Below are 16,920 nucleotides of genomic sequence, written 5' to 3'. Positions count from 1 at the left end.
ATAGTCCAGTGGGCTACCGCCGGCCTGCAGCAAGCTGACATATCTAATATCCCATGGAGGGATATTGCAGTCCCTTTTAGGTTACTACGTAATCGTAAATTACATTCAGCAGCTGCAGACAACACCACCTCGACATAAAATGGCAACTGGTTGTAATGATAAGTCATTGGAAGGTAAAAGTAAATTCCCCTTTATCCTAAGAGAGGTCCTGATTGTGGGGCGAGCTGATTATTAGTCAGCAATAGCCAGTCTATTCATAAAATGGCTTATTGTCTCTAGTGATTTATTATTTTTCATTTGATAAATTTTTGCTCACTCCTTTTCGTTTAATTGAATTTGTTATTGCAATTAAATAACAACCTTTTTTGTGTCTTCTTAGACTTTATTGCATTTACAGTAAACGACGAGTATAACTGTCACCAAGTCTAGACTGTGACAACTTTTTAAAACAGCAAAACGGAAGTACAAAAAGAACTGAGGGGAATTTGAGAGGGGGCAAATGCACAGCCGTAGCCTGCACTGACCCTGTGCCTCATACAACAATTTCACAGTGCATAATTTTTTGGGGGTAGAAGCATGAGAAATAATTTGCGATACAAATACATTATATATAATTTTTGCATAGTTGCCAGTGGCAGGTGTTTTGAAGTCAGTACAGTACACAGATACCACTATTCAAGTGATATAATCTAAAATAATCACAAAACAAACATTTATAAATCAATTTTATTTCATCATATGAAACATATTGTATCCTGCTCAATCTTCGCTGGGTTTAAATATTGACAAGCATACAAATGTCGCATTTAAAATGGACTAATAAGCACAAACTAGCCTTTCATTTGGCCTGGAAAATAACTGTGCAGTATATTCATCCTAATGGAAGCAACCTTGAATAGGTTTACACTTTACAGTATAACGATTTTTAACTTTAACAAAAACAATATTTAATCCATTCTTAAAATATGAGAGATTTCACAGATGATGAGGAAAATAATTAACTGTTTGTGCTTCAGGTTGTTTCCTCATTAGCTAGCATTCTGTTTCATGCTATCGTCTGAACTTCTCTTTACCGCACACGAGGTTTGAACATTGTTCGGAGATGATTATGGAAGACAAGGGGGAAAAAACAAAAAACCGCTCAACACATTAATTAAGGATAATCTTTTCAAGAGATCAGAGGATGAAGCCTTTGCTGTGCTCGTCCGCAAGGGAGGGAAAATGCTCAAAATTGTCCCGATTGTCGGTATGTGTGTACCCCGCTTTAAACAGTTTGCAACCTTGATAAATTGTTTATCTTGTGGGACTCTTATGTTACTGCACTAAGAGTTATTTGTAAATGTTTCACACATACTAATCACAGTCAACACGAATACTGTCGCACTCAGAGCTAGTAAAGAAAATTTGCTAAGAGCACACGAAATAAGCTTTTCGTTGTTTGAACATGTCTAAAGCAATTGCCCTAAAGTAAAATCATAAGTTCACATACCCCTAGGTATGTGTAATTTCACCTATGTGTGTAATTTGTCCTTGTCATGAGATGTATTCCCGAATAAAATGAAAACTGCCAAAGTCATCCCAATTGACAAAGCTGAAGAGAGAAAAATTATTGTCATTTTACAATTGTTATCTTGCACTGACAGTTTGCCTTGTTTTTTCCAATTCACACACGTCCGCACCTCACACACACACACAGAGCTACTGGTGGCTAACTGTAGGTATTTGCAGCTCCAAAACGAGCGCACCTTACCATACTTGGCGCATGCATGCTAAAAACAAATGGTAGCATGTATGCTAAAATACGGTAGCAAGAATTCTACTATGTGTTTTAAAATGGCAACTGGAGTAAAATTGTGAGTTCAATTGTACTTTATAATTCAACTATTTAACTCACGGCACTCACATTATTCATTGCCGTGCACTTTAACATACGTTCACAATCCATTCACACACTGCGGCGCGGCCGGTCCGGCCTCCCATTTTTTTTTGGGTGGATCACTCCAATGCTTCTCCAGCAGTTGGATCCTCCCTGAATGATGGCAAGCCCCGACGTTTTCCGACCCATGGATTCATTGATGTGGAATTATCTCGCGACTGCTCTATTTCCATGTACAACCGCGTAACTGATAGATAGCAGTTTAAATTGTGCCTTGTAAGCATGTCTCGACTTTAAGCTGATGCCATCTACGGAGTTCCGCCGGAGTTTGAGCCGTCGCCGCAGATAGCGCCTGGTCGCTACACATCGCCAAATGGTTGAGGTCCTAACGGGGTAAACGAAATGAACTACAGGAGACAGGAGGTCACACTGCAGTCTGGCGTTTCATTTGATCTATTTTTATTCACTTTCTCGTTATACATCCCCCCCCCCCCCTTCCCCCACCCCTGCAGTACCAACACATGCCAGCAGCCAACCAAGAACGAGTGTGAACCAGACCACCAATCAGAAACATGCGTTAGCCCAGCAAAATTTGCCTCGAAGCTTGGCTGGAAGGAAAACGTCTCCGGAACTCGGTGCACACATAAGACAAATTTAAGTGCGCCTTATAGTTTTCAAAGACGTACAATTTTCTTGAAAGCTACTACTTTACTTGGGCGCCTCGCCAAAATAGTAAAACTGTGTGGGAATGGCTGCGATCTGTGGAGTGGTTTTGTGGAATGGTCTTGAGGAAAACATTGAAGGAAGTACAAGTATTTGTCAATTTAAATTTTTTTATAAAAAAAAATCTTTTTGCTGAATATACTAGGGAGGAATATTTTTTTGATTGAAAGTACCATATTTGTTAAGGCATTTATGAATAATGAGTTAAAGTAATAAGTGCGGTAAAATCAGGATAGGACTAGATAAGCAGTTGCTTCATCCTATTCCATTTCAAGTATTTTCTTTATCATTATCATAATTACTGGTAATACCATGGAAGATTAACATCTCCATATTTTTGTCTTTAAGTTATTTTCTTAATTCTTTCTCAATGTAAATTGCCATGAGGTAGTAGTGGGTATCACTATTAAATACGTGAAAAGATGGTGCATCTGAGTGCCTTCTATTGGAGCCCAAATACTGGTGCACCTTCTCAGAAGAGGAGTGGGTTGTCCAAAACTGCCACTCCTGCAGCAACACCACCATCCAAGTGTTCTGAACTCTTGGTCCTCAGAAGATGGCCCACACATTCGTTCATCACCATGTCTTTACCCTGCCTGCACAGATATGTGAGGATGAACAGAGACATTTTGTTGCCTTTTTTTTTTTTTTTTATTCCTCAGCAGCAAAGCCTAGCTCACACATATATGCTAATGTAACAGACTGCAATTCTACACATAATCAATAGTGACTACTTACCTGACATAAGCTCCAAAAAAGCCCAGTTCACTGAGACAATTACTGATTTTGAGGGGCGTGTCTCTTCTCAGCAGGTAGTTCTGTGTTGGCACGGGCTGGATCTTATCCATCAGTATGTAGGCCATCCTCTCAGCACTGTTCTTCACTTGGCCCAGAACCTCACAGATCTCTTGTCCATAAATGTTGTTTCCTGGAAGTAAAGAAGGTTGATTTTATTTATTTATTTTTCTATATGTATTTATTTTAATGTAGCTTAATTGTTCTGGACTTTGCAATGCTTGGAAAGAAAAATAAAGCAGAGTAACCTAACCCTAACCCAAGTGTCAGCAACATAAAAAATTAAATGGGGTAGATGCCACGGACTTCCGACTTCCGGGTTTCACACATCAGCGTCGTTTCCAGCCACTGATGACCGCATTCCAACACTCGCACCCCCACCTCTGCGCCCCCCAACCGCAGGGGCGTCTCAACTCTCCGAAATGTTTCAGACAACTGAGACGAACACACTACACGCTCGCACCCGTCGACAGGAACGCACAACCGAGGGGCACAAAAGGTGGAAGCGCAAGAACTGGGACGCGGCTCACATGCCGCAAACAGGAAACAGAAACAAAGCTGATGTGTGAAAACCAGGTAGTCGGAAGTCCCGCCTCCTCCGTGGCATATACTGTACCCCATAAGCCATTTAATTTTATACCACAAAACAGCAATTACAGGAGACCTTTTGACCTCTAAAATGAATATCGGTTGTCTTTTCCTTTCTGCTATTTTTATTTCTACATGCAACAAAAACATTTGGTTGAAGCAAACTTTCTGGCAAAATACTCAATGTTAATTTGGGTCTTTTTTTTCTTCTTTTTTTTTGAAATAAAAACTCAAACCTAAAGTACCCACCAGTAGAAATGTGGATTTAATATTTGCATTAATGACTGAGATAACTAGCATCTTGACATGCGTCTGTTATAGTCGGTTGAAACTGAGAGAATCTGGTCACTTATCAAAATAATATGTTTTTAGCCTCGGATAAACTGGAAGCACTTTTTTTTAATTCTTTCAGCTGTGTGGCCCGGTCCAAAGTGGCTCGTGAACCAGTAAGATGGGGATCACTGCTAAAGAATTAGTAGCATGGCTTCAGGCCTCCCCTAAATGTTGGCATTTTGCCCCTAAAATTTAGGATAATCGTACATAGGTAGTAACCAGTAAATTTGCTAATTTTATTTATTTATAATTCTTGAATATTTATTGATGGTCCTAAACACTGAACGCGTTCTACTTAACAAGTCTCATTTAATTATTATTCGAAAAAGAAAAATATATATTATGGAATAATTCGGGCAGTTAAGGTATTATTAATGTTAAATATTTGCATAATTAACACTTTGCAGTACAATAATCTGTCCCAACAGGATGTAACTCTCTCACAGTCTATATCTGAACTATCCATTACACATTATTATTCTTATTAAATTACTAAAACATAAACACACTTATAGTGGCGAAACTACTTGCAACCGCTTCTTTGACATTGGCAATATGTTTTTTCACCTACATAACGTTCTGCTTATCTGTAAATGATGTATAGCAAGTTTGGTGGAAACCGGCATCCCTAGTTAGTACCGGTAGTTAGAATTGGCATTGAAGATTCCACGTTGTCACCGTATCTATTGAAGTCTGCAGTGTGTACTTGCACAAACCGTGTACAATTCATGCCCGACTGCCCTCTGAATGTTTCCACTAAAGCACAATTCCAAAAAACGAGCCCATGGCATGCCTTGTTGTTGAACGTCACTAAAGTGGATTTTTTTTGCAGACGAAATACCAACATTTCGTACAATATTCTTTGTCACTCTATAGCATTTTGCCTGTCTAAGAATCCTCTATCTAGCATGTTTTGTAGTTTTTTTTTTAACTTATTTATTCTCAATAGTTGAGTACTTGTGCTGGTAACAGTCTGAAAAAAAGTGGTATTGAACATCCTTAAAAATAAACATTTTAATGGTTAATTGTAATCGTCACAACAGAATTAAATTAAATTAAAAAACTAACAAACTACAATAACATGTATTTACTCATGATGATTTATTTTCTAAAGCCACTTGGAGCTGCAGCGGAGGGATTACCAAGTCAGACTCTGGAGCCACGGGTTGTCAACCCCTGCCCTAACCCACAAAATGTCCCCTTGGTTAATGCACAGGTCAAGCAAAATAGAAAACAAATGGTTTTGCTGCATGATGGACTGAATGACATTTGATTTCTTTGAGTGTACCTCCTCCCTCTCGCTGAGGCTTCAGGACAAATCGAGCTGGTGTCGCCAAAGCCATTGTGACGGTTTTGTCGCCTTCTGCTCCCTTGAAGAGAAAGATGTGAAACCATGGCAGGGTTGCCATCATTATGTAACAACGACTCTTGTAATACTGACTGTGAAATACAGCTGCAATGTAGATGTGCTTTTAATCCATATGTATCCAAATGTAAATTGTGTTTTTTAGGATCATTTTAACTTACAAATTAAACAGGTATGTCTGTCAAAGTGTGCAAACCATTTGACAGTTTTCTGTTAAAAACAGTGTTGTATAACTGGGTTCTTCAGTTTGGAAGCGTAGACGTGGACAGAAACAAAAGTCGTTTTTTGTTGTTGTTGTTGCTCCACTCTTATGGTGGCGTCTCATACACTGTTTTCTCCTAATGAACGACGATGGTCATTTGTATGTCTGTGCCAGTTCTTCAGACCTCAACTTGGTCGCATATAGCATCATAAATACTTGGGAAATGACTGGTTGAATACATTGTGTACTTTTCTGACTCATGTCACCATTGTTTTTCATGGTTGCATCTACACAAATCTTTGACAAGTTCGAGGTTATAGTGCAACATGTTGCTTGACACACTGTGGGGTTTACGGTCTCTGCTATGTTACATATAAAGTTGCAGTGCAGCAACATGGCGTGGCCAACAGAACACTACAAATAAAACAGTGTTGCTACTCACCATGTCCAACGTGTAAAGGCCAGCAAATGTGGCTCTCACTTGCGCCACTACCTGTGGCTGATCAGGGAAAAACTGTTCCAGAACACCAGGCTTAGCAAGCACCTGCTGGACCTTCTTAGTTCCAGCCAGGTGGGTGCTGATATCCGGACACTTCACAGCCAAAGAGCATTCCATCATTATGCGGGCCTCCCAGGCCTATAAATTAGAACAGTAATTCTTAAGTGTGGTACACGTGTTCACACTAGTGGCACATCACGTCAGAATCACTGAATGAAATGTTCAAACTGTGCATAATGTTATGGTAAATGGTAAGAAGCTGAAAAAAAATGTTTCCCCCAATAGAGTACATTACTTGTTGTTTTGAACTTTGTACAATTCACGAGCTAGGTTTTAGTGCCTGGGAGGTGAAAACTGATGGCCTTGAAGCTTCCACACTAGTTGAGTATAGATCATCTTCCCAACAACATAGACAGTATAGTTGAGCTATTGGTTAGAGGCAATAACCAATGTAATTTGAAAGTGTAACAATTGTATCAAAGTTGCTATTCCTCCTACTAGGAATTATTTCAAGTTCTTATTTACCTTTGTGTGTTTAGGCAAACTGCACTTTGTCCTTAGCAATGAGAGGAAACGAAATTTAATGACTGTGAATTTTACATTTGAAGCATCAACTGAATGAGGAAAAGATGCCGTTTCCTCAACTCTGAAGTGGATGTCAGCAGATTTTAAATGTGTTTCAAGTGGCATTTGCTCTGTCTTCTTGACAAAACAGAGATCCTAATGGGCAGCAGAGCATAAATAAGTTTGTTTTACTTTGACAGAGGGGCAGGAAGCATGTGACTGAGTTGAACACTGAAAGAAGAATTTCATTCCAGCCACATTGTTAGTGGATTTTGGAGGCTTCCAGAAACACAGCGGTTGAGAGACAGCACATTTTCTAATTGATCCAAGAATGAAAAATATTTTTCATATGCATGTCCTTACTTGGGTTAAATGTTGATCATGTACGTTTGAACTGAATGTTACAACACATACACTAAAATAATGCTTCCTTAAACATGAGTGTGCTTGACAAAAATCTTGAAGCAATAATCTTTTTGGTATACCTGTTCAGATTTGTAGTTCTGAGGCATGTAGCCATTCCTGAAGTAGACCACCGCAACTTCCTGACAATCACTGAATGAGTGGCAGGATGGAATTGTATGAAAAAAGCAAAAAAGATATTGAAGTAGGATATTGATGGACGGAAGACACTTACACAAACAGTCTCTTGTCCCCATCAAGTTTTCCAGATTTCGAGACATCCTCAAATCGCTTTCGTATGGTGGCAATATTCCTGAAACACATTGAGAAGTGTCTATTTGTCATTATAAGAAAGTTGCAATGTTTCATTTTAAACATCAAGGTTACAGAAGGTATTACGAAGGTCTTGTCTTAAATAATCACATCTGACCTGGTCCACAGCTCATTCTCTATAAATCGTTGATCAAGCACGTTCCTCTGGTTCTCTTCCACCAAGAACATGACAACCGCTCTTGAACGACAACATGAGCATGGTTTAAACACTCTACATACACTACATAGATACATTCTGCATCAGAAGTATGGTTCATAATTGTATCAAATGAGAATCTTTAGACTGTCCCAAGAATAAATGTGAAATTAAGTACTCCACACTTAAATGTGCTTTTAGACAATAAAGTGTTGTTGCTAAAGATTATCAGTGGACGACGTACCGCTTTGATCCATAAAGCTCCCAGGCCTTGGCCACGGCCTTGGCCAGACCCACCGCAGGGTTGTTATCAATGATGCGCTGGCTCTCTTCCAGCTGGCCAGCCACCTTAAGAATGTGTCTGTTGTATTAAAATAAAGGACATTTTGTATATATTAAACAGAACATTTGAAAGGAAGGCAACTGTAAGATACTGTATTGTGTGCAACTCTAAACTCAAACATAATTTGGACTTGACATTGTTTTGATAGGAAACGTAAAAAAATGTTTTCATCCAATTTTTAAAACAGTATTTTAACACGTTGTATAAAATGTAAAGGATCCTACTTGGACCAAAAGTATTTATCCTCTTGCATTATTATGTATCCTTTGTTATAAACTTCTTTTTTTTTTTTTTTAAACATGTGTCTGCACTGGAGAAGGCATTCATTTTAATCTCATTGTACATCTGTACTGACAATAAAGGCATTGGATTCTACTTGCTCTTACGTTTGATGCTACAGATGTCCATTTTTTACATGGACATTTTGCTCAGCTTCTTAATTGTACAACGCCAGTGGTTTTCTGGTATATTCATCCAAAACCCCTATTTGTGGATGTCAAATTATTTTGGGTCTACATGTTGATGTCTGCTTTACCGGTGGACACCAGGCATACGTGAAGAGAGGCCTCCAAAACTAGCAGCAAAGGTGTTGATCTCGATCTGTTTTAGAGACGTGTGTCCATCCTCCTTCTGGTCCAGCATGTAGTCGGATCGATTCAGACCAAGCACAATTGACTGAGAAGAATGCAAGAATGCTAAATGAGAGACTGTCATTTTGATGAATATAGAGCCTGCGATGTTACCTCGAAAAAGAAGCTTTACAGCGTTCCATAGTTCATCACAAACTAAATTCTTCATGTTAACCCCTGGGCGTTATTTGTCCATTTTCTGGCTTTTTTCTGTTTTTCACCAAAGAAAAAGCATTTGAAAAAAATACACTAGGGACCTGACATTTTACCAGGATTGTTTAAAAATGTAGAAGTTCAAATTGGCGCCATGCTGTAATTTATAATTATTACCAAACAGGAGGGAGAGATTCACACGAAGTTGTTGTAATAATGCCCGATTTTGGCTCATTGACTCCCATTATAAATCACAGTTTTTGATATGCTGTAAACCTGATGTGTTATAATGCATTTTCCGTGATTACTGATGCAATCGCTTCTTTGACGAGTCATAAACATGAAAATAGAGGAATTTGTGTGTTTAGAGTGTTAACACAAAAATCCGCTAGGTGGCGCCAAAGGCTAATAAATGAATACAAAATGCATACATAAAAAAATTCTATTGTTATGCCTTATGGACTTGTTTGAGCCTCTAACTATGTCATATGAAATATTCAAATTAGTCTTTTATTTTATATATATATATATATATATATATATATATATATATATATATATACACAGCATAGTTAGTCTTGCTATTAGCATAATACTGCTATTATTGTCCATAGGGGGCATTAAAAAAATAAAATAAAATAAAAACTATATATGCATAGATAGGTCTGATCCCACTGAACATTTTGAGCGGTTGAAAGTGAAAAAATATTCATAAATGACTAAGTTATCACACTTCAAAGGAAATGCCAGATTTTGGCAAAAATTACAAGAATTTAATCAAACTATAATAACGCCCAGGGGTTAAACTTAGTATTTAGTGACTCAGAACAGTGTGATAGCATGATAGTTGAGAAGTTAAGCCCAAAAAATAGGCCCTGAACGTCAAGACATGATGCAAAGTTTCCTAAGACTCAACTGAGATCACACTTCGTATTAAAAATTGTTTCATCGCTATAATGACAAATTTGATGTTAAAGTATAATTTTGGGGGTTAAGGTAATCCAACAAAATAGGCTTTAACTTTTACAAATGGATTGGTAAGGACCCTCAACCTTCCTGGTAATCTATTCAGGGATTCTGGAGGGGAGGGTCTGTGGTGAAGCCGAATTTCAAATTCAGGAGGAGCAGTGTGGTAATTTCTTCCCGGCTGTAGAAAAGTGGACCAGCTATACACCCTCAGCAGGGTTCTTGAGTGTGGATAGAAGTTCGCCCAACCTGACAAAATACGCTTTGTGGACGTATAGGAGTTCGACCGTGTCCCTCATGGGATCTATATTGGGGGGAGTTTGGACCATATTTCCTAAATACTAAAGCCTGTTACACACACATAAGGATTTTTCAACTCTTAAAAGATTTTTTTTTTAATCTATGTCAGACCCCACACATAAAGATAAAAAATTCAAAAAAATCGGGCATTCAACAGTTTTTTTGTGTGTGGGGTGCTCAGATAATATCACTACAGCTCCGCACACACAAAGATTGTCTTCCACCACTGGTCAAGAATCCAGTCCTCCGAGGGAAAGCACAAACACTTTTTTGTCATATAATATTATTGAAAAATTCTAAACAATACACAAATAAATTGTGAACACTAACATGTTAATATTGAAAAGAAAAAAAAACATAACAAAGAAGCCAAGGGCGATATTTAAATAAAAACATCTTTAAAAAAAGAGCATAAAGGCACGGTTCTCATCGCTTTCTTGTTGATAGTGACTTCACAAACACCAGGCACTTCGGGGTATGCGCCGATGTTTGCCGAATGTTTCCGAAAGTGACAGGAGACGGCAGCAGTATAAAGTGTTTATGTTTGCAAGGAAATAATTGCTTTGGAAACTATTTCTGGCGACTGGGCAACTCACGTTTATACAAAAATGACATTGTGTAGGCATATAGGCTGTTGTTTAAATAAAATAATATAAATAACAGAGAGAAATCGTGGCTCGAACCCGTGACCATGCGCTTGCAGGGTAAAAACACTAACCTCCAACCCACGCAGGACAACACTTTTAACCAGGTAAAAGTGCTACCTCTAGTCATCACGCAATTCACGGCCGGTGCTTGTAACCGCTTGGTATTCATAAAATGGGTGGATGAACTTCAGGTAAGTGATATTAATGTGTTTAATATACGGGCACTCGTTTATCATGTCAGAGAGCTTCTTTGTATGGGTACATTCCGTTCACGTCACAGTCTGCGCAGTCAGCAGATTTTTGTCGTAAATATTGAACATGTTCATTGTTTAAGATTGTCGGCCCGACTGGTTTTGAACCCAATTATCGGGACAAATCCACCCTTAACACAGCTTGAACATAAAAAGAATCTTATGAAACAATCTTGTAATACATAAGATTGTTGGGCGTTTGACATCCTTGGTCGGGAAGGGGCAAAATCGGGACATAAACAGATCGATTCTCTTTGTGTGTACCAGGTCAGATTTGTTTCCTTTACGAGTTGGACTCCACCTACGGTGCAGCCAAGGTATTGAGGCGTTCTGGTTGGGTTACCTTCGTATTGCATCTCAGTTTTTAGTAGTTTGTATGATTATTTGGGTTCAACCCACAATCTTCAACTATCACTGGCGCAGTGTGCAGATGAGTGTGAAGCGGATGGGATGAGAATAACCCTATGTAAACACGAGACCATGGTCCTCAGTTGAGAAAGGGTAGAGTGTCCTCTCCAAGTTGGAAATGTCACCCTTCCCTAAGTGGAGGAGCTCAAGTTGCAGACTTAGTCTGTCGTGGTGAAGAAAGAACTGAGCAACAAGATCAAGCTCTCAAATTACCAGTCGATCTACATTCCACCTATTGTCACGAGCTGTGGGTCATGGCTGAGAGAACAAAACCACAGATACGCGGCCTACATTAGTTTCCTTCACATGATGTCTGTTGCTCAGCCTCTCCTGTGGACGTTTTTCAGACACATTCCAATAGAAGGAGGACACGCGGACCACCCAGGAAACGCTAGAGAGACGGTGTGTCTCCCGGTTAGCATAGAAATGCCTTGGGAACCCCCGGAAGAATTGGTTGGGGAGAGAGAAGTTCGGGCAACCCCGCTAAAGCAACCCCACTTGAGATGAGGGGAAGATGGATGGATGTATAGTTACAAATAGACAGTTTTTTGGCACACATTTTTAAAATACACAATTGCATTTTTTGCTCCAATTGTCATGTAAAGGGGAATTCTGTTGTTGTTTTTTTTACTTGAAACCCATTTTATTAGATTCCTTGACCCCAAATATGTACACTTTGACACCATGTCTTTATCACGATAAATGCAGCAAAGATATGGGGCTCTCAAGTACAGTATTTGTTTTTCTATGACTAAGGTACTTGAATGCCAAAGGGTGCTTTGCACCATGAATTGATGTCAAATGTTGCTAAAGCACTCTACTATGACTGTGACCCAACTTCACAGTGTAAGATCCCTAAATAAAAATGGGACCCATTGCCTCCCTGCTTGACACTCAGTATAAAGGGTTGGAATTGGGGGGTTAGATCACCATGTGATTCCCGAGCGCAATCATTGCTGCTCATCGCTCCCTCAGGGGATGGGTCAAATGTGTAGAACGAATTTCGCCCCCACTTAGTTGGGTGTGACAATCAGTGGAATTTACCTTTACCTTAAATGCATTCTTGACTAGATTTAGAAAAGGTTATCCAGGTGGGCTCCCATACCTGCAACCTTCCTTCTTTAAGGACCTTCTGGTGGATCTTGAACAATCTTGCAGTAAAATCGTCCACAGCAATGGTGCTACGGTAGAATACAAAAATGTGTCAGAATATGACAATTATCATCCTTCGTAATATTTTTTAATGTTGAAAGATCAGCGCACAAAGAAAAGCGAATTGGCTCTTACTAACATTTTCTGCTTCAAATTCAAAATATTCTTCTTATTTCACAAGGAAGTTAGCAATCTATTTGGTTTGATGTATGATTAATTACATCCAAGTACGAGGCTAGACTCCTCCAACCTGTCAAGAGCCGCTTGCAGGAAGTCAGGATCCTGGCTTATCTTATCCACCAGTGAGTTGTAGTGAGTTTGCACTGCCATGGCTTGGTGGAAAGGAGCTTTCGGCACAGGTGTGGGGAAGAGCGTGAAGGGAGCATATGTCACCAACTAAAATACAAAGTGCAATAAGTGATTGCTTGTAACAAAATGTGGAAATCTATGGAGTTCTTCCTTTGTCCATGCCCCTCTCCTCTATAAAATTTAATGTAAATTAATTTGAGGAGTTGTGTGTAATCATGCTATATAATAAAAAAAAAACTAGTATGAATATACCAATACGGATACAGGTATCAGTGGTATATGTCTGTACTCTTACATAAGAGAATACTATAAGATAACTCTTTGCCATTTTTAACTTCCAGGCAGGTGGCATAGCAGCGAAATCAGTCATGTGGAGCAGTGGATCCCAATCTTTTTTTCACCACGGACCGGTTCATACATGTCCACAACTTTGGCGGACCGGCAACCCTGCTTGGCTGTTCGTCGGCTGATTAATAAAAGGCTACGACAACAAACGCAAGCCCACTACCATAACAAAGGTAACAAAACGCGACTGAGATGATTAGCATCTTGACATGTGTCAAGAGTCCGTCGTAAACAGAGAGAATCTGGTCACTTTTCAAAATAAAATATTTTTAAGCCTTGGCTGATCAATTAACCAGAAGTATAGTACGTTTTTTTTATTCTTTCAACTGTGCGGCCTGGTCCAAAGGTGCCCACGGCCTGGTACAGGGCCGCGGCCCGGTGGTTGGGGACCACTGATGTAGCGCATTAGTACTTTGACGTAAACATGGATAACAACACTTTGTTAGCCAACCATAAATTATGATCTGTAAAATATTTTGTAGATATTGAACTCTGCTTGAGCCCCATGAGTTGAGTTGAGTGGTGGCAGCCCATTTCTGAGCCAGCTACACTTTTGTCACAATGCCAGTGTGTATGCCGCGTTGAGAAAAGAGGAATAAGCAATGAAGCATCACTTCAGTTTCCCTGTCACAGTTTAATTCTATAATTTCTGGTATTCTAAAGAGACAGTCTTGTATTTCTTTTTACTCAATTTATTTTGTAGTGAGAAGAATTGTCTATCTACAAGACACCATATTTTTTGATGTCTCATATTTCCTCTTCGTCTTTGTATAAAATTTACATAATGCCTCAGGTTATCTGACTGAGACACCAGAAAACCGAAACACCTTGTGTTACAATTACTCAACAATGTCCCATTTAAATTAGATGCATGTCATGATTACGAAAGGTAAATATTTGATTAAATAAACATTTTCATCACAAGTGCTAAGGCGTCATGGCATTATACAGTTGACCAGTCAAATGTACAGTAAGTACTCGTACTTTTTCTGAAAAAACAGGTATGGACATTCTGTACCCTTAAATGGTAAAAACCAACAAAAAGGAGAGGGTATCAAAAAGAAGATAACAATTCTCACCTCTGATGAGTTGGGGGATTCTTTAATTCTCATAAGGACACCTTGTAAAAGTGCTGCATCTTTTGCCACTTCTGCTAAATCATTTATGAGGGCTGTGTTCATCAGTAGCTCACTTGGTATTCCCTGGGCCATTCTGACAAAGAAAACACAGACTAAGTGAAATGAAATATGTCAAATAGCACCGCAGGGTGCAGAATTGCAATTTAAAACACCAGGAACCTCCAGTTATTTATACAGTAGTGTTAGCTAGTTGAGTGTCATTCTTCAAACATAAAACTGTCGTGACTTTCACTAATTCTTGTTGTAAAAATACAGGTAGAAAAACATCGCGGTGAAGTTAGTTTTAGGTTGGATAGTCGATATTCGACAGATATTCGGGCTGCCTGCGCCTGTGGGGAAAGCCGCGGGAAAGCCGCCTCTTCGCTACCGGGAAGCCGCCTCGACGGGGATACGCTCTGGGCTCCCGGGAAGCAGCCTCTACGCTCCGGGAGCCGTTGTTTATGACACGGGGTCGAGCCAAAAACATTGTGTGGCCCTATTACAGAAATTACAGTTAGATGCAAAAGGAAGAGAAAAAAACAACGCTATCTATTTAGTTTTCAAAAAAAAGCTATGTCAAAAGCAATGCTTTATATTCGGTTTCCAAAATAAAAGCTACAGTATGTCATTAACAGGCAACTGGAGGTATGCCTCATTATAATCTAGCACATTTTTATATACTTTCGTCACATGGAAACAAAAAAATATGAAATGTGTGTCAATCTGTCAGCATTGTGCTTTCATATTGCAATAAAAATGACTCGTATCTCAGAGGGAAGCTATTGAGCTAAAATGCTATTTTTTATGTATAAAATTCATACAAAATATTGAAAGATGTACATACAGTATATACTAGGTGTGTGAATTGCCTAGTACCTGGCGATTCCATTTGTATCACGATTCATAGGTCACGATTCGATTTGATACCGATTAATCCCGATACGAATCTATAAATTGATTGTTGCGATTTTTTTTAACTCAAATTTACAAAATACTTATCAGTAAACTTGTACATGTACACTGTAAGATTTGTATGAAAATGGATCTGAAAATTCAGGCTTTTAACTGAGCCACTGCATTTACCAAAAAAACAGGTTGCAGTCTGTTTCATGTTTGAACAGCACTGAAATAAAATATTAAGACTTAATGTTCCATTAATATAACATTCTTCCATGCTTAATGTGTGAATCCTAACCCTAAGTAAGACGTTTTGTTGAATATTTTCATTAAAATTTTATGCTTAAAAATCGATTTGGCCTCATATCGAATCAATTCGAGAATTGCGTGCTAAACCCCTAGTACTGTATATACATAAATATATACAGTATTTACATAAATTAACATGTATGCATCCTAATATTTTTAATTACCGGTAATAAAAAATATAAATAATTTTGCTGCTTTTGCTGATGTTTTCGATTTTTGTCGATGTACCGTTTCAGTACCTCTATCGATGTATTTTATACAGGTGTAGTACCGATATCAAAATTTTGGTATCGTGAGAACACTAATATATAGCAACCATTGAGCGTGAATGCAAACAAATACCAAGGAAATTGTCTCATGAGCTGGGCCTCTCGCATGAGATACGGATCTTGTTTTTCAATTTCACATTTTTCAATATTCTGTATGAGTTTTTATATGTCAAAATTAGCATTTTAGCTCAATAGTTTCCAGGTCTTACTCAAAATCAGTGTAAAATGATTGTGCTGTACCTTCCCTGTGAGATAAGAGTCATATTCATAGCAATATGATAGCACAATGCTGACTGGTTGACACAGATCTCATAATTTTTTGTTACCATGTGACGAAATTATATAAAAACGTGCTAGATTATAACGAGGCATACTTACAGTTGCCTGTCAATGACATGGCTTTTATTTTGAAAACCAGATATAACGCGTTGCTTTTGACAGATTTTTTTTCAACCCGGATATATAGCGTTGTTATTGTTGTTTTTTCCTTTGCATCGAACCGTAATTTCTGTAATAGGGCCACACAATGTTTTTGGTTTGACTCCGTGTCATAAACGACAGCTCCCGGAGGCGTCGAATATCGAGTATCCAACCTAAAACTAACTTGGAAAAACAGAACAAATGGCACAACTTACATACAGAAAATGCACATACAACATTATTAATATGCTTATTTTGATTTTGGCTTATTTGACACGTAATAATGCAGCTTTTAGCCTCATGCTAACTGGATTTTAACGAAGTGCAGAACCTAGTACACAACTACATCCATCCTGGCGTGTTTCTAATTGTGTAGTGAAAGCCTTATTGGAATCGCATTTGCATTAATGCCAAACGAAGCCCTCAGTTACCTTTTGGAAGAACGTCTGTATATTATCGCTTTACGAGAAGAATTTTTGACACAGGCGCAGGTAGCTTTTCACGGTTTCATCCAGAGTCCACTCTCTGTCACTCTGTTGTGGAACTGATTTTGTGCAAATTCACACGTTGCACGCGTGTCCAACCAT

The 16,920-nt window shown here is 38.7% G+C and overlaps 1 protein-coding gene across 2 annotated transcripts; it reads right to left on the bottom strand.

The window, feature by feature from the left end:
- Positions 1-710: 710 nt before the first annotated feature.
- On the bottom strand, positions 711-16,911 carry LOC144034744 (glutathione synthetase-like). 2 transcript variants are annotated; one of them, XM_077543753.1, is made up of 13 exons: positions 16,765-16,911; positions 14,400-14,532; positions 12,917-13,062; positions 12,620-12,695; positions 8,696-8,835; positions 8,062-8,178; positions 7,779-7,859; positions 7,584-7,661; positions 7,432-7,501; positions 6,326-6,520; positions 5,604-5,685; positions 3,338-3,527; positions 711-3,195 (listed from the first exon to the last, which is right to left on the bottom strand). In XM_077543753.1, exons 2-13 carry the CDS (start codon positions 14,529-14,531, stop codon positions 3,072-3,074), a joined length of 1,431 nt encoding a protein of 476 aa, XP_077399879.1. In that variant the 5' UTR covers position 14,532; positions 16,765-16,911; the 3' UTR covers positions 711-3,071. The 2 variants fall into 2 exon arrangements, with proteins under 2 accessions (XP_077399879.1, XP_077399890.1); XM_077543764.1 differs by lacking the exon at positions 16,765-16,911 and having other exon boundaries at positions 12,917-13,013; positions 14,400-14,534.
- Between the last annotated feature and the right edge of the window lie 9 nt (positions 16,912-16,920).

The sequence above is a fragment of the Vanacampus margaritifer genome, chromosome 1 (assembly GCF_051991255.1).
Source record: "Vanacampus margaritifer isolate UIUO_Vmar chromosome 1, RoL_Vmar_1.0, whole genome shotgun sequence".
NCBI lineage: Eukaryota > Metazoa > Chordata > Actinopteri > Syngnathiformes > Syngnathidae > Vanacampus > Vanacampus margaritifer.
Note: the sequence above shows the minus strand (reverse complement) of the source record. Positions and strands in the feature narration are given on the sequence as shown.

Coding starts and splice junctions, on each gene's coding strand:
- LOC144034744 (XM_077543753.1), bottom strand. CDS start 14,531: ATGGCCCAGGGAATACCAAGTGAGCTACTGATGAACACAGCCCTCATA. Junction 7,860..8,061: donor GAGCTTTATGGATCAAAGCG/GTACGTCGTCCA, acceptor TTGTCGTTCAAG/AGCGGTTGTCATGTTCTTGG. Junction 5,686..6,325: donor GCCTTTACACGTTGGACATG/GTGAGTAGCAAC, acceptor TTTCTCTTCAAG/GGAGCAGAAGGCGACAAAAC.